The following is an 18,872-nucleotide window of genomic DNA, read 5'->3' as shown; positions in this document are numbered from 1 at the left end:
GATTTTAAAATAGTGAACGCAATCTGGTGCTGCCTAGCACCCAGATTAAGGAAAAATGTTCTAATCCATTTCCTACTCAACTGCCGATACTTTGTGAAAAAAAAACAAGATGTGTTCTTCAGTGTGATAAACTTCGCTGCAAGCAGGGCAAAACTCTAAAACCAGGCCAGTTGCCTCTTTCCCTGAAAATTTCAATAGCAGATTACCATATCTAAACCTAATATACAAGCTCTTAGCAAAAGGGGGTGAGATCAGGTCAAGAAAGGGTTCAAACAGAAAGCTAGATTTAACATTTAAAAATGTAGATGTTAGCTGGCCACTTCTTTGATTATTAGTATAATGTTCCCCTACTGCACTCCAATACGTAGGTTTGAGGATCAGGATGTCACGTTTAGTGGCCCTTTCTGGGTGCTCCCACAAGTCCATCAGGTTCAGTAGTTTGCACCATTTAGCAATATGTCTGAACCAAGGTAGTTGTTTTGCCCCATTGAGTGCTAGGACCTCCTGTAGGGAATTACGTTAATCGATTAATTGCAGAGTGGTCCATAGACGCAGCCAATAAGTTAGTGGTCTCAGGACGGTTAGATCACCTATTCTTTTTATGCCAAGATCACAAAAAAGTGGTGTGAGTGGTGTTGCGACAGGTAGGGAGATGAGCGCCCTTGCAAAATTATTCTAGCAAATCGTTAGTTTGTTTACAGAGATAAATCCCCATATCTCTGCTCCATAAAGGGCACCACTTTGGGCTTTTGCACGATAAATTTCAAAGGCCGGTGAGAGGGGTTGGGTGTAAGATTGCTTTAAAAATCTTTGGCAAAGTATTAGAGGGCTCTTCCTCAGCTGATACTCCCAACTAAGCATCTCATTTAAACCTATGCCTAAATAATCAAAACTTTTTACCCGCTCCAATGGTTCATGTAAAATCTTAACCTCTCGTATAGTGCCAGTACTTTTTCGAACACCATAAATTTAGTTTTGGAGGTGTTTAGTTCTAGTTTCCTCTCTTTGCAAAAGCACAGAAATGTATCTAATAGTGCCTGTAAACCCATGGGGGTTGTAGATATTAATAAAGAGTCATCTGCAAAGAGCAGGATGGGGACTTTTGCATCATTCATCGTAGGGGCATCATTCTTACAACCCATAAACAACTAACCAAATCATTGATAAACAGGGAAAACAGTGTGGGGGCGAGAACACACCCTTGTCGCATCCTCTGTTGATTCGGAATCCTCTCTGTCAATTGCCCGTTTTTCCCCCACCTGATCTGAGCATAATTGTCCTTGTACAATCTGGCAATTATAGACACCAGATTTTCCGGGGATCCTTGTTCAAGCATGGTCTTCCACAGCAAGTTGCGCGGAACAGAATCAAATGCGGCTCGCAGGTCCACAAATGCTACGTAGAACCGCTGTTTCCTAAGTACCACGTACTTCCATGCCAGAAGGGAAAACCTGAAGGCTTGGCCGCATGTGCTGATTTTGGCATGGAAGCCCGCTTGGGCAGGGGACAATACCATATTAGCATCCATCCATTCTTGAAGTTTATCTAAAACTTGCCTGGAAAAAATCTTCTGAAGATTATCGATTAGACTAATAGGTCTATAATTGGAGGGAATCGCAGGATCGCCCTTTTAAAAAATAGTTATTACCTCTGCTCCCCTCCAAGTTTCAGGAATATCCCCACCAGCCAGTATAGAATTAGACAGAAGATTTATGTATGGTCCCCATATCATTAGTTCCGATTTATACAAATCCCCCGGTATCAAATCGGGTCCTGGGGCTTTGCCTGCTTTTAGTTTGTTGATTGCAGACATAGTATCCTCTAGGCTAAAAGGTAGTGGGGGATTATTTACGGTGTTATTAAAAACAGTGTTAGCTACGATTGGGGCAGCCCGGTCTGTGTGTAAATCCATAGTGGCCACATCATCGGAATATAAGCGCGAAAAATGTTCCACCCAAACTTCCTGTTGATTGGTTATTGGAAACGGGGTTTTCCACATTGCCCTTAGATACAATGAGCCAAAACTTGCAGCTATCTCTGGCTTGGGCTGCTAGAACCAGATCATTCCAGTTTGTGTCAGCATATTTGCTCTTTGCTTTGCTAAGTGCTACTCTATAAATATTACGAGCTGAGATTATATCCAATCTATAACGCTCTCTAACTGCTTTTTGTAGGGCCTTTTTGTCTTTCTTACAGTCGTTGTTAAACCAGTTGCAATCCCTTGAGCTGGCAGTTCTTCCAGGACGAGTCTGTTTTAGGAAAACTGATTCTAGGACCTTAAAAAATCTTTGTGTACTGAGAAAACATATGGAGCATCGACTGAATCAAGACTATCCTTGTGGCCGCACAAGTTAGCTAGAGAGGACACTGGGAACTCGTATATTCTAGCATGAAGGACCTCGTCTGCTTGAATTTTCGGCCACGATTATTGGTTATACTTGGCTCTATTGAATTGGAAATATGACAATGAACATCCCTATCCAAAACCATACCCTTTAATTTGAAAAATAAAGAGTTATGATCACTGTCTAACCTTGGTTCAATGATCATATCCTCTATTAGTAGCCATATTCTGACATCAGCAAAAATATAATCTATTATGCTTGTTTAGGCACCCCTCTTAAAAGTAGCCTTCCGTTCTATGTCAGATTGAGTTCTTTCATTACATGCCCTCAGATTCCTACCAGTAATTAGGGAAGCGATCTGTAGTGAAACATTTGAGTAGCGTTGGCCATGTTTACCAGCTACCACATCAGGAGAAGCACTTAATATAGCGGAGGGCACGAACGCAGCATTAAAGTCCCCAGCAACTATAATTTTAGAGGACACTTGAAAACCCTCTTCTAGATCATCTAATAAGGAGACTACTATGGATTCGCTATTAAAAGGTTCTGACCTAGCATAAACATTTAGCACGGTCAGAACTAGGCAGATGGAAATGTGAGCTGGATGCCCATAATGTCAAGTGAATTTATTAAAAGTTGCTGGTATCTACAGGCTAAAGTGTTTCTAACCAAAACTAACAGACCACCACTGGCCCTACCTGACATTTTTGGAGGGACGGCATCCACGCAATATGAGGTGTAGCCATTGATTTGTACCTTTTCTACGGCCCACGTTTCTTGGAAAGCACAAATATCAATATTTCCTAGACCGAGCAACCATTCGGGGTCTTGGAGCTCTGAGTGTATCCCTGCTAAGTTCCAGGATAATAAGTTTAGGCTATTGTTTGTCCTGTTTCCACCAACAGGAACACACTCAGAAACAACTGCTGCACCATCGGTTGTATGTGCCATTCTGACCTCAGCGCCAATAGTTAAAAAAATTCCAACTGCTTGTCCTTTCAAGCACATCAGTCTTTGACTTTTGGAAATAGAGAAGATTTAAGAAGGTGTGCTCATATTAGGAAGAACAATATTGCCATCTATTTGATATTTGCTCCTAGCTGTACTCACCTGGTGAACCCTTTTGGATTTTTACATCCATAAACTATCTCTGATTTCATTTGGTCCTATACACTTCCATCCTTAGTCAATACTTAATCAATATGGCCACTGCTGCCCTATTTAAAGTGAATAGTGTTCCATTGCGTTGCTGTTGGTCACTGCCAAGTAAACCCTGGAGGTGAGGGATGGTGAAAAAAAAAATGACCCCCACACCTGGTTAACAACTCCCATTGTGTTGGTTTTACTTTGAAAGTTTGTTTTTCCAAAAATACAAAACGCTTCAAAAGTTTGACGGGCAGCCGTCATTTTTAATGGAGCATTCCATCAACCTTTCACAACATTGACAGGACCCACTGTGACAACACAAAATTAGGTGGTAGGAGGACCCTAGGTCTGCAGCGTTGAAAGTCCTATGCCATACCGACAAATGTATCTCTTCCCGCCAAATTCTAAACCAGGCTCTAACAAAATGTGCACTTTGCAGGAATAAGCTTGGAATTCCACACATGGTCCTCTGATGACCTTGAAATTAATTTCAAGATGTAATAGCTAAACAGTTCTGCAACTGTTAGGAAGAATGGGTAGGGCTACATATTTGTATCACTGACAGAATACCTTTTTGGCCATGGTTTATGTCAGGCAAACAATTTAAGAGGAGTTGCCAGGCAAACAGCCCTTGCAATTTTGAGATATGGAACAAGAAGCAAAACTTGTCTACAACCATGCACCTACAATATTGAAGACAATATGTTATCACTTGGTGTGCAGGTAAAGAGTCTACTCACTAATGTGGCCATGCACTGTGATAGCTGTACATGACTAAACAGTTTGTTGTTTTTATTTTGTCTTACTTCAGGGTGGTTATAGCACAACCTCTGAGATGTGCTTTGGTTTCCTGTTTTACTATCCTAGGAACATGATCGCTGAGTGCTCAAGCAACCCAGATTATGGATCGCTGTCATCAACTTTTGGCTCCAATATAAATAGGTATGGCTACATTCTCATTTCATGTGTCATGTAGGTAATCATTGTCCTGTAATTTTCTCTAGACAACAAGAATACCTTTCATGTAGTTTACAAAAAATGCTGCAAATTTTTCAGTTTCAGTGTTGATTCTATCATAACTGGTTTCTCAGATCTTTCAGACTCTGCATTTGAGACATCTGCTGTTATTGGTAGTAGGCCCATTCAAATCAGCAAAGGCAGCCTTTTCTAGGCTCAACTTCTCTCAAAGCTGCTTCTTCCCATTTTTTTTAGAAATACAAACCTATGGATCGAGATTACTTATTCAGAAGATCCGATCCACAAAAGATTCTACAATTGCAACATTGACCTTGAGACCTAATGCTACAGCTCCATTTTAAACTGTACCACCACCAAAAGGAGAGCGAGAAACTAGATTCTGTAGGAGGAACATATATGGCACCTCCACTGTATCCATGAAAGCCACTAATACTACTGCACTTTTAAGCAGATAGATTTTACTCTGTGAGGCTCCTTCTAACAATGATTACAGATTTACTCAGGGATAGACAAGATGACTTCCAGGAGACTTTCAATGAAGGCATGACAGTCTTAAACCAAATATTATTAGCTACTGCAGATTTGGCAACCTTTGAATACTACGATGGTCTCACAGAGCAGAGAGCTTATGGGCTCCATCTTATCATAGTTAAAACTAGCTCAATAATAGCTTAAACATCATTAACTACCACCATTACCACAAAGCTGTAGAAGCTTGTAAACATAGCTGCTTGCAGTCCTAGAATTCACACCTTAACATCAAGAATGGTGCATGTCTAGGTCCAGTGATTGTGAACAATGTGCTAGAAGGTTGTGTCAGAGGGGTTTCCATACATGTTTCACTGAAATACATATCTGCTCCTCAAGTTCCTCTAGTTCCTGTTGGTAAGATTGCTTTCCATTGAGAGATATTGCATTGATATTGGTCCACCAAAATGCCTGGAATTTGAGATCATGGGACATTGACCACCTGTGGTACGACAGTAATGTCTTCTTGTGCCACTGCTGTTGTAGAATTTGCTATCTTGTTTGCAGCATAGTTGGCTCTAGTAATGAAAAATAATAGAATCCAAACATGGTTCCTATAGGCGTTTTTACTTTGTTTTCCTTCTGCTGCCTTCACAAACCAGCACCATCGATAGCCGGGGCAGTTCCGGGGGGAATCAAATCAAAAGCGTGGAAAAGTAGATTCTATTCATGGCTGCCCATCTTCATGATGTGTTATTTGTCTTTTTTTAGAAGAGTCTCTCTAACTCTAAATTATGTGACGCTTCATCATTGTGGGGGAGGAGGATAATTACTAAATGAAATTGTGTGTCGCAACAATCTCTGCATCCAAACTGTCCTCTCTTTAACTTTTTTTAAGCAACCCTGCTGCATTGAACATGGTATCCTGGACACCTGAAAATGTTTCGCTGGTACAAAAGGTCACCAAGGAATCAACTCAGAATATTCTAGTAATACATTTTAATGTAAGTTTTTCTATTTTCATGTCAGGAATGAGAGAGTTTGTAAGATGTCTTAGAGGGATAGCAATACTGTGACCTGGAGAAATATGCAGAATGCTTGAGCATTCAATATGTGCACAAGTCTTCAGGTTGAGTAATATGGCATGGACACAATCACCTTTCCCACTGATGCACTTTAATGAGGAGGATGGAGCAACCATACTACTGCCTTATAAGCTGTGGTAACTATTTAAGGCCTCTTTAATGTGGAAATACCAGCATATCCACAAGCTAGATTGGACTCATCATCTAAGATGCTCCCTGTGGTGTGAAAACACCTGTCAGCATGCATGTCCCCAAAAAGGGAACACCTGACTGATATCTCTTACAGGCACTGTCAATGTTCAGACAGGCAGCATGTGCAATTGAAGCTTGTCTCACATTCTGTGCACTGATGATGTTTCTTTTCCAACCATCGTATTTCATCCATCTTCAGAATAAACGTCCAAGTGTTGTCCTTGTTTCCCTCCTAGATATTTTGCTAATAATGACTTTTGCTAAAATTAGGTATCTTATGGAAATCTATCTTGAAGTTGCCTTAGGATATCTCCCAAAAAAGGCAAACAGGTTACCAATTGCCATAATTGGCCTTGTTTCTAGCGGAGAGGTAGCACCCTAAAAACAAACTGGGACTCATTGCACCAGAACCTTGCCTAACTACACTATACAGCAAGGGAAAACATTTTTATAACTTGCAGGCTATCATTGGGTACACCAACACAAAACACCATATTGAAGAGTAAACAAATGATGGAGAGCACCTCCTGAATCCTGAACAGTATACATGTGGGGCTGCTGGTTTTATGTTGCACTTTATAAATTATGCAGAAATTAGTAGGCATGTTCTGTGATTAAATGTTATTAATACCATATGTTATGCTACATTATTTTTGGACAATTATTAGGGGTATTTATACAACATGGATTTCAATACCTCATAACAGAAAGAATTGCTGCAATTCTTGCAGATACTAATTCCCAAACAATTAATAAATTGCCACTGACCTCAGAGTCAAAGGTTTGTGTAAAGTATATACAATATTGACCAAATCTTACTTCAACATTTATTGCTGCAAATACACTGCTGCTTTTGTGAGAATTTCTTGATTGCTCTCTCTCTCTCCCTCTCTCTCTCTCTCTCTCTATCTTGCTCTCTCTTGCTCTCTCTTTCTCTCTCTCTCTGTCTCTCTCTCGCTCTCTTTCTTTCTCTTAATATTCCAGAACAAAAGAACATCAAAAATTGAAAGAGATTTACACTTACAATTTTGTTTACATATTTAGTAACTTTTTTACATGATTGCCTCTTCGAGAGATCTGCGATGTAAATATATGAATCACAACATTTGTATGACTGAATCGTCATTTTGAGTTTGGGGTTCAAAGGTTGGGGAGAGAGTCTTGCACCTGCAAACTCAGTGCATATACATACATCTGTCCTCTTCTGACCGCTATAGCTGAGCTGGTTGTAAGAACAGGGTTGGAGTATGTACAAACATTGTTTCATTTTTTATTTATATAAAGAAATCATTCTCCTTAAAAACTGTTTATAATCAGATTTATGGTATTAGGTTTACTTAGGAAGTACAAATTGAGATTTGAAAAGTAGTGATGCATGGTGCAGAGTCAGGGTCAGGGCTCACCATCTGGCATTTGTGAATTTTGAAAAAAAGGTTGAGAGGGCTATTGATTGATTTATGTGCATTTGAGAAATCAACATGGACAGAATTAAAGAGTGACTCCCAAGAATGGTCTTATCTCGATATATAATGCATAAAAGTTTGATCCACTCACTTTGCCTGAAGAGTATTCACTTACCAGAGAGATGTAATCATTATCACCAAAGTCAGTGTTTATGTTAGAATGCTCATGCCACATCTGTGCATGGGCTGATAGAAACAGTTTTGATGGTACAGTATGAGGATCCTCTAGAAAGCCGATGTCCTGACTAAAGGAAGTACGGACAACAGGTAAATGTTATATGTGGTGTTATGACTCAAAAATGATCTCTTATCAAAGAATGCTGAAGATATTACTTTGCAAGCAGTCACAAATGTAGTGCAACCACCTCTCTCTGGCATGAAAGGGGATATTTACAATGTGAAAGGCACTACTTGCAGAACTTCCTTAATTTTCTATCATAGGAAGCATTTGTTAAATATTGTATGCTTGCCATTAACATGTCTATGTATTTCTGTGGAAAGGTTAGAGGTCCATGATGTGGGACCTCAGGACCCAGACAGTCAGGCTGAGAGAGAGCTCAAGTTGTGAAAGAATAGTATTCCCTGGTTTCTGAATAGCATGTACAGTATGCTAGGAAGTCTTATAAAATGTGACAGAAAGCATCAAAATGCCAACATACCATATCTGCCTTGCTCCAATGAGAATGATCATGGATGCCAAAGTCCAGAACATCTTCAACAGAATTGACGGGAGGGATATAATGATGCCCCTAACAATCATATTCTACCAAGACACCAGAAACTGATGATCACAGGCATAGTGTTTTGCAGCAAGTAGACCATCAAGAGATTCAGTCAAAGTGTTAGAGATTTTGCAAAGTATCTAGATTCAGCTCTTAATTGTTCTCCTTAGATCATTTGCTTCCTCATTGCATAAGCCTGGGAGGAGAGCACTTGAGGTTGCAAGGAGAACACTGTGTCTTATCTCTCTCTGCCAAACCTATTGGTCTTACCTAGAAAAAGTGATCTACCTTGTTCCCTTCTGCTCCACCTAAACCGATGGATTATTGTCCCTGAAGCTTTCAAAACACTATGTGAAGCACCAACCTGATATCAGTGAGAATCAGTATGATTAAACAGTAAAAGATCCCAATGGCCATCAAAGATTTTGAGCATTTGAACTCTGTTTTGCTGCCTAAACTTTAAGGGAAGCTTCCCTAAATACAGTATCTTGAATTTGCAGTAGCTCCTTAAAGAACATATTCATTGTGTTTCTAAGGTCCATCCACCAGCCTAAAATATGAATCTCTTTAGACCACATTACAATTCTGTTTTCACAATTCATCAAAGTCTGTGCCCACTGGAGTTCACCACATTCTTGCAAAAGCTCATATGGAAATGGATGTTTGAGATCAAAGAGGAGTAACACAACATCATGCTTAATAGAGATGCAATTATTCTTGCCAAAGGGAATTGCTTGAATCTGATGCCTTTGCGCTCTCTCTGAAACATAAGCCTTTCAAAGGAAAGTGGATCAAGTCATTAACAGAATAATCTTTCCTAAAGACTGCGGGCCCAATTCACAAAACTAACGTAAGACAAAATGCTAAACTTACTACTTTTGGTATTCACAGAAGGCATTTAGTAGTAGTAAAGTTAGTATTTTGTCTTAAGTCTGTCTTAAATCTATTCTTAAGTGTCTTAAGTCTGTCTTAAGACTGTCTTAAATCTGTCTCAAGTATGTCCTGAGTACAATGTTGATCTTGCGGTAAACAACCATTACAACGCAGTAATCACAACGCACTACATTTACAATGCAGCCATTACAACACAACTGCCTTTACATCGCATGCCATTGCAACACAGCCATTACTACGCATGTCAGTACAACACATGCCATTACAGCGCATGTCACTACAACGCATGCCATTACAACGCATTACCCCTACACTATCCAAGACTTACCCTACTGTTGCACTCACTGGAATGGGAATAGTCATTTTTACCCCTACACTATCCAACACTTACCATACTGTTGCCCTACAAGTATTATGTGTTGTGATGGTATGCATTGTAGTGGTATGCGTTGTAATGGAATACGTTGTAAATGTAGTATCTAAAAATGCATTGTGATGGCATGCGTTGTGATGTAAAAACTGTCTTGTAAAGGCATACGTTGTAAATGTTTGCGTTGTAACATGTCCTATTCAATCTTGCAAGTTTACCCAAGTGCAGGTTTAGACTACCATGTCGATCGGGCAAGTGTACCTTTTTGCCAGGCCCAAACCTTCCCTTTCATCACATGTAAGGTACCACTAAGGTAGGCCCAAAGTAGCGAGTGGCGAGGACTCGATACCAAGCCATGCCCGGGCCATTATGTTTGTAGGTATAACAGTACTAAGGCTCTGTCTGGCCAAAGGATAACTATACCCAGTCCCGATCACAATTCAGAATTGAATGGCTCGAGTCTTAGCTATATATCATATGAAATCAGCAGTTAATGTTCAGACAGGCAGGGTAGCAAAGAAAAGGGGGCTGGAAATGTGGGCACCTTTGAGGAACTGGATAAGAAATTTGGATGGGGATGCCATAGAGGGGGAAGGTGCTCGGGGGTGTAGGCCAGGGCTGGAAGGGAGTGGGACAGCCTAGGCCATTACCCGTATAGGAAAGTTCTAATGATGAGCTTGTTCTGATGATTTCTTTTATCCTTTCCTCTATGTGGGAGTTTTGTTTTTGTTTTTTTTCTTTTTCTTCATTTGTATCTTTCTCAATGGATGAATTGGATTGTTCTTGGCTTGGAACTGGTTTAGAGAGAGGGGGGTGCACTGGGGGATTTGTATGTTAAAAAGTGCAATAAAAAGATCTATACAAAATTAAATGTTCGTGCCAGAGGAAGACCAACTATGACTTTAACTATTCCTTGCAGGCTGCCCTTACCCAAGTATATGTTTTAATGTCTGATGGCCTAAACACTTCCTCTATGTGGATCCTACCCCTTTTGCAATCTCAGGAGAAATCCTGAGGAAAATAGGGCAGCGTTGTTAAGGGATTAAAACAGTTTCTAAGTTAAGTCTTTTTAACTATCTGATTATCAATAATAATGGCTAGTTGATGCATTACCTACTGGCCCCATGTCACCAACTCCTACTTATTTTTAAGAGATGTATTCCACAAAAATAAAGAATCATGTTATTCTTAAAACATTATCCAAAGAAAGAGGAATGAGGTGGCAATTCTAAAGTATAATATATGTTATGGTATATGCCAAATAACAAACAATGAGTTCACTCCACCATTTTCCTTTCCCTTTCCCACTCATTCCTTCCCTTAACTAATTGTTGCAGGATAACATTGTACATACTTGGGCAATAATAGGTTCCCAGATATGTTTCAGGTGTTCTCATAACCAACTCCTAATGAGTTAAACTATCATGTGCCTCAATACCTATGGGAAGATGCTATATTAAAGACTATATTGATAAAATTGTGTGACATATAGTTTATCGAAACAGATTCTCTGAAATGGAGAGATCATATCCACATACTTGAACTCAAAACCTCTATGGCTTCAAACGTAATCTCTAGGAGTCTGCAGGCCTCTGATTTGGGATTCATAAGGCATTTAGTATAGTGTTTAGCACATAAAACAGATGTTTTTCTCTAACGAGGTTCTCCTTCAATGACTAGAGAGTTTTGTGGCCTAAAGACATACATTTGATCCTATAAATTCCTATAAAATCAAACAATTAGACTAGTTCCCTTCATGCTGGCTGACAGTACAAAATAGGAGAATCTTCATCAAACAGGAAAGATGATGTTTTGAAGGAAGTTCATGACAGGGAATTATATATTAGATGAAGGTATTATCATACTTTCCCTAGTATTGTTTTCCCTAATAGACAAATGGTTAATAGAATGGGCAGGGAGCTCGGTTCTCTATTGTGGGTGCCCAAAGACTTTTTAGACCTACCATATAGTCAGTATATGAAAATATCTTCTACATGCCAACCACCAATTTGTTCTTCTTGTTTGTCTCTTGTATTTGAAGACTTTTCTCTTTGATGTCAAGCATTCACTTGAGCTACTTTAAAGATTTGATTTTCCGAAACCTTGCTCATGGTCCTGTGCACTTCAAAGTGTTCTGCTGTGTTAATAGAGTGGGATTAGTAGCACTTTTTAAGCGTCAAATCACAAAAAAAGTTCTCAGAAGGCAGATGCTGTTAATATAATACTTTCCATTTCTGTTTAGATCTGTGGATTGTGGCCTAGACAATGTGGGGTTTACAAATGTACATATGCACACATATATTTTCTCACATGTATACTTACTACTACACCTAGATGCAAGTCTTAACTTTTTTGGTATTCATCTTTTCCAAGTGAAGACTTATTTGACTTTACCTCCTCAGTTCAGGAGGATAAGGAAGGATTTTACTACAAGTAACTTTTTACATGTACGTGGAGACCTCCACCACCATGTTGAAAATTTGCATATGGGAAAGCATCAGGACATTTAATGCTATTTTTTAAGAAATGAATACCATCATTTAATGTAAAAGTATAGTAATATACTTTAACCCTACAAGTTAACGCACAACTAGTGTAGCTGTCTGTTGAATTTTTTATGAGCTGGTTTTTAGTTGATTTCTTTATTATTTTAATTTATATTTTGCATTACAATGTATTTAATGTGTTGCTTTTCTAATAATTTCCCAATCAACAGGTAAAAGGTGACTAGCAGTAACTTTACATGTAGGAGTATCCTCTCCCTCATGGTACATTTAAACACAGAAATAATGAATGGCAATCAAGTGGAGAGTTATATCTTGCTCCACATGAGCAAATCTACACATGTATTTTATCATTTGTAAATCAGAACCTATAGGTAAAACAAATGTATTAATTCATTAAATTGAAAAGAAATCTATTGAACCTGTATTTGAAAGGACCTATGAGAACCTGAAAAAGAATCATAAAAATGCAAAACACCAACATGGAATGCAATTGACAGCTTGGAAATATGGCATTAGGGTCTCGGTTTCACTATCATGCTGTCCTTGCCTTGGGCTGTAAGGAAGGTGCACGGAATTTGCACCTGAAAGGGCGCATCAATAAACCCTCTTTTCCCAGAGAAAACCAAAATGCATGGTCAAAAGTGACAGGCTGACCAAAGCTTCCCTAGGTTCCACAACCAAAATAATGAATCAGCTCAGTGCCTCCTTTTATTTGAGCCACAGTTGCTGGTGTGGTTGTGTTATGGCATGAATGTGTGCACCCATGCATGCATATGTGCGCTAGCGTGTTTGAATGCAATTCGCTGAGACATGTCACTAATCATAGGAAATTGGAACACATGGAGGATGGAGCATCAGCAGGCCAATCAGAACTATATGTTGGTGGGTCTTCAGGTCTTTGAACAATTGACATATTATTAGGTAGTTTATTATCTATGTCAATCTCTGTCAACTGATGCAGTGTTTTGTGATAATTAATGTCTTCCAATATGTTCTCTTTTTTCAGGGATCACTTATACAGGATACTGGATCTCTTCGCAACATCACCCCACCAGAAGTCCCTCCCTGCAACAGTTCAGAGACATCCAGCACCGCTCCAACTATGTCATCCATGTCACCAATGCCAACTACTGTAGCTCATTCATCAGGACACCTTTGCCTCTCACTGTTTCTTCTCTCAACCTTCTCTGTAATTGTTTCGTTATTTTTAGATTTCTAAAGGCTAAATATATGTACACCAAATAGTACTGGGTAAATGCAATAGAAATGCGAGCACACAATTTAAAACATACATATAACATTTATATATGTGTGTGCATGTGTATATGGGTTGACTTTTCTTCACAATAGCCAATTGGTCCCCTTTGCTTACTCATCCAGAATATCTCCGAAAATAGCAAAACACACCCATTTACCAACTATTTACCTTATTAAGTTAATTAAAACTTGAGCTCAGAGCAGCTATGAGGAAAACAGGTGATATTTGCCAAAACTGCTTTTTTTCACCTCTATATTGGGCAAACTTGGCCCAAGTGCATTATTGCAGTTCACACGGAAAACACTTTTACATGAGAACCAGACACTAAGGGTCTCATTCACAAAGGTAAACTTATAACTGAAGTCTAATTTTAGGCCTCAAGTGTAAATTTAGACCTGAAGTTTAAGGTCCTGATTTACAAAGGGCCTCTGTACGCGTGGTGAAGGTCCTGCAGTTGTGGGGGAGTCTCCACCCTTGAGGCGGAATCTCTGCACTGCGAATTCTCAATGTAGAGATTCTGCTCCGAGTGAAGAGACTCCTCCACAACTGCAGGGCCTTCGGCATGAGTGTGGAGGTCCTTCGTGAATCAGGCTACTTGTTCATACCTGAAGTCTAAGTTCACCTTTGTGGATTAGGCCCTACATTTTTGGCATAGGGAGGTTAAGGGATTTGCCCAAAACCTGGCTGCCCTAAGTCTCCAACTTTGCCCACCAGCCCACATCTCCTTCTTACTAATTTCATTGGGTTTTCATTTTGTTGATTCTTGATTTGAAGGACCTCATTTTGAATGGTTCAGCACACCATTGCCTAGAGCGCTTATTAACAAATGTTAGTCAAGCCAATAGGTCTGATATCCAAACTGCTGATCTTTTTGAAGATGCATATGCATGCATTCAATGGAAATTTTGTGATGGACCATCTAATGAAGAAAATCCATTCCAAGATGTCCACTAGTTTCATGATACATGTGCCTGCATGAGTTGTAAAATATGTTCTTAGATTAGCGCATATGCATGGTGACCACAGTCTAAACTTTTAATTTAACAATCTTATATGGAAGATGCCAGTGTTACATTGATAAAATGAAATACAATATTTAAAAAAGAAAAGAAAAAGATGAAAAAGGTGTATGAAGTGTAAAAATGAAGTCAGGGGCCTGATTGCATTTTGCAGCTAGAAGCCCTTCTTAAACAATATATTTAAGGGGGCTGAGCACAGTATTGGGGAGACAGAGTTTTCAGTGACTGAATATTGAGTGAGTGGTAACTATACTAGAAGGAGATTAGATTAGAGATTAAAGAGAAAAAAGGACACTAGTATGTATGCTCAATTTATGTACTCTCTGGGCACTTTGTTAATGCAGAAGGGCTGTATATGCTTATGCTACCTCTTCTGGGGTGCAGATTGCACTGCACACATATAGCTCTGGAGGGAAATTAACTGGGAGTTCACTCATTTGCATGGGGTTGAGGCATTGTGCACACAAGGGAATAATGTACAGCTGCAGCCTAGCTGATTTACAGATGGATGCACACAGGCAGCAGAGCTGTCAAATAATGCACAGGCTGTGCACCAGAATGTGGCATTCCACAGTCAGTGTGCCCCTGGGGTTGATCCTTGAAAAGGAGGAAAAGGAGTCCCCTTGAACTCCCCTGACATCCCCTTGCAGGCAGATGTAGTTACATACTGCCTCCCACCGGCAGAGGATTATATGTCCCCCTTTCCTGTGCTGGCTGGTTGATCCCTGCGCTGTGAAAGGTAGACTGGCTTCTTCAAACAACAAGTCCACCTTACACTAATGTGCTGCCCCCAGGGCAGGCACAAGCTTGCCGTTGTGCTGTGGAGACCAGTCTGCAACTTGCGCACCCTGTTAAAGGTGTGATATGTTGCACATCAGTTCAGTGCACACTATACATAACACATGCCCAGGAGAAGACATTTGTTTTGTGGGGCTTAGGTAGTATTCACGACTTAGAGATTAGAGATGAATGAAAAACTTCATTTAAAGAAACAGGAATAAAGCAAACTTGCTGCTCAGAGAGAGAGAAGGCTGGGTGAGTAAGACCCTACTACTGAGTGAGTATATGAATCTATGGTGAAGATGTACCTATAAAAATTGTAGCAGGTGTAGTGGCCCAGGAATTTAGCGGGCTCACTGCATCCCTATTAGGAGCTGTTGTTTTCTCTCCCAAACCTGGTGATTGGGGACCCAGTTTCTTGCTTGTATTAGGTTCCGTGCCTCCCTTTCTACACTACTGAGGGAACATTGTGTCCTTTTTTTTGCTGCAAGAAGTAACCCAGTGGAAAAATTTATTTGCAAGCATGGGGAGGCTCTGGGCCATATTCCAGGAATTTTACTTTTATGGACAAGCTCAAAATATAAAACAATAGCTTGTGAATGACAATAAACACCATAAATTGCATGTATTCCATGTGCACCACTAATATGCATGTCATTCACTGACCAACATGCTTTGTGATAGATTTTGATGCAGGGGTTTAACATTGCTAGCAAACATGTTAATTATTGCAAGATGTATTATTTATTCAGTGTTATCTTGCGCTGACTGATATTAGAACGAATCATTCTATATGACCTTCCAAGTATGTAAGACATTAATCTTTGGTGCTAGTTTACCATTTTAGGTTTCCTCAGGTGTTGTGTGTCAGATATGTGATGTTGTTGTTACACTGATGAGCCACATATAGCCATCAGCAATTACAGTGACTCAAAGGGTTGTGTATGAGATGAGTTCTAAATTGGTCTACTGAGTTAAAACAGGTGTTATTCATGAATGCATATCAATATCTCTAGGTCAATATTTTGAAGGGATCAGCAGACTTTGCTCTCTTGTCTTTGCCACTGTTCTCTTTCCTTGTACTTCCTTTCTGTCATTTGGTTGGATCTGGGAGGTTCTGCCCCTCCTACTTTTGTAAGTGATCTATTGTAGATTTTGTCTTGTATCCATCTGTTATTTTTTTGGGGGGGATATCGAACATTGTAATTCTTTGAAAAAATACATATTAACATATTTTCCAAACATGCAAGGTAAACAACAGATTAACTACACAATTCATAAAATAAGACGTCAGGAATTAAGCTCCCAATAAACAAAAACTGATATAAAAAATAATAAAAATTGGCAAAGATGAAATAGTGCAGAACTATAACAAAGTAGGGCTACCATACTAAATGAACTTGACTCATAATACCTTAAATACAACATAACACTATTCATCATAACCATTATAACTTACACAAATCATAAAAGCCCTCAAAGGGGTTAAAAATGAGTGTAGCATGATGTAAAAAAGAAGTTCAAAGTTAAAAGACACACAGGGATGTTTTACAAGGCACTAACAGAACAATGAGCTCATGTCATGTGGCTGAAAGGGGGAATTATACAGGGGCCATTACATTCTGTCCATACAGCATACAACAATGTGGATACTGAAATCACCACCACCCCCATAGAAGCACTTTTCCAAATTTGCAGTTCCATTACACACTCCATCAGCGTAAGGCACATACGAGCTCCACTTAGATCCTGGCTTGGAGTAAGTCATGCAGAAGAATACAAAGTTTTCTTCTATCTCATCAATGTGCCGACAAGCCAGACACAAGTTAGATTTATTCCAGTGATCACAATCAAGCTGAAGTAAATGTGGTAACTGGAAAAATACCACATCTAAATTGCAAGAAAATAGTTTTCTTGAATGTGTGGAGAGATGTAATGTATCACCCCTAAAAACGTTTTTGTGCCGAAGAAATTACCTACAGCACCCACCCATGGAGTCAGAAAGCTCACAATGGGTGTCAAATTGAGTCCAAAACCTGTGGTTAACAGCCACTGATATGGATGATGGAACAAAAAAAGGATCATGCCTTAAATTGCTCTATTCCAGGTCCTTCAGTGACTGAACCAGCCAAGGGATCTTCTGAGTACTGCCAACGCTCAAGATATCACAAAGGGCTTCCCTGTGTGATTGTAATTCCTCAATGGACTATATGCAAAGTCAATGAAGAATGGGTCTTAAGCTAGCCAACTCAGCTATGGCCTTAAGAGCAAGGTCTAATCTGAGAAGAAGTAAAGGAGGACCTCGTCCAATAAAAACGTGTGCCCTTAAAAAATTGTTTTTTGGTGAGTTTGGGTGAAAGGAAGCCCTCTACCAATTCTGAGGATTGCAGAAGCCCAGTTCTTTGTCAGGAGACTGCTTTTGGAGATCTGGCATACCCACAACTCTGAGTCCAACAATCCAACAGTCAATAGTCAAACTCTCTTGTGACTCAATGTTTTTTGGGTGATAATATCTAGCTTATGTAAATCACAAAACAGATGAAACCTAAGTTTGTAGGCCTGAGTTTGTTTTTGAAAGAAGGAGAAAGTCAGCTGCAAAAAAATAGTGCTGGGGTCCTCGAGCCTGGTAGAATCGGTAGGTCATTAACACAGCTCAACAGAAAGTTTGTCTCACCAAACTCTCTATACATTTGTTGATAAATAAAAGAAAAAGATTCAGGACCAGAACACAACCTTGGCGGACTCCTTTGTTGATGGCTATTTTCTTGGTCAAATGGCCAATTGGTTCCCTAATTTTTAAGTTTTGCATCCTTTTTATTCTATGACCGTTCACCATTTCAACAATCTTTTCTTTAAACGTTCCTTCCTTTTTTCTTTTCACCTGTCCTTCCTTCTGTGTTTCTTTTCATAATTCCTTTCTTTTCTGTTTCTTTCCTTTCTTTTTCCTGGCATCCTTGCTTGCATCTTTCCTTCTTCCCAACTTCCTTACTTATTTCTATCATGCATCCTTTCTCATACCCCTAATTATTATGCCACTACCATTATGTCTCCCATTCCCTTTTTTTGCCCTTCATACTTTCTCTTTCTGTACTTTATCCATTAGTGCCTCCATCCCTCTGCTCTGCTCTTCCCTGATGTTCCTTTGCAGCATCATAGATGAGCTTTTCTCAGCAGCCCGCAAGACAGAATAACATTTTAGCAGGACAAAGCTAACCAGTTCATTAGGCTTATTGGTAATACCCCTTCCGTAGCTTCTAATGTTTGGGTTCACAATACTTTTGAGACCATCCCACATACTTCTTGCTGCATTAAGTATAGATTTTTGATCATGTGTGAATAAATATTTTGTGTAAGTACCTGCATTCATTGATGAATTGTGACAATAAATCATGAACTTTGGAAGTGATCAAAGTGATCAAAACTGTAGATGTCTTTCTAGAATTTGTATACATTTTGGCTGACTTTATAGAGTTTTGAATACTCCATATTATACATAATTGAAACTAAATCAAGTAATATAAAATATGGATCAGTTCTTGAACAATGCAACCTTAATATATTGCAAGAGTTTTGATGAAAGTTCTAGGCCACTCAAACGTGTGTCTGGGAATATGAAGTAATCAGAACAGAGGAGCAAATTTACAA

The 18,872-nt window shown here is 39.4% G+C and overlaps 1 protein-coding gene across 1 annotated transcript in view; it reads left to right on the top strand.

Annotated features, from left to right (window-relative positions):
* LOC146813124 (putative DBH-like monooxygenase protein 2) overlaps positions 1-18,651 on the top strand; it is a 148,042-nt gene extending 129,391 nt beyond the window's left edge. Inside the window, exons 11-13 of the mRNA XM_085620079.1 lie at positions 4,303-4,433; positions 5,836-5,941; positions 13,177-18,651. Coding sequence (XP_085476205.1) covers positions 4,303-4,433; positions 5,836-5,941; positions 13,177-13,389 — 450 coding nt within the window. The 3' untranslated portion in view covers positions 13,390-18,651. The remainder of the gene's footprint in view (positions 1-4,302; positions 4,434-5,835; positions 5,942-13,176) is intronic.
* The last annotated feature ends 221 nt before the right edge of the window (positions 18,652-18,872 follow it).

This window comes from Triturus cristatus, chromosome 7 (assembly GCF_964204655.1).
Source record: "Triturus cristatus chromosome 7, aTriCri1.1, whole genome shotgun sequence".
Taxonomy (NCBI): domain Eukaryota; kingdom Metazoa; phylum Chordata; class Amphibia; order Caudata; family Salamandridae; genus Triturus; species Triturus cristatus.
The sequence above is the reverse complement of the archived record's forward strand: the minus strand, read 5'-3'. Positions and strand labels throughout refer to the sequence as shown.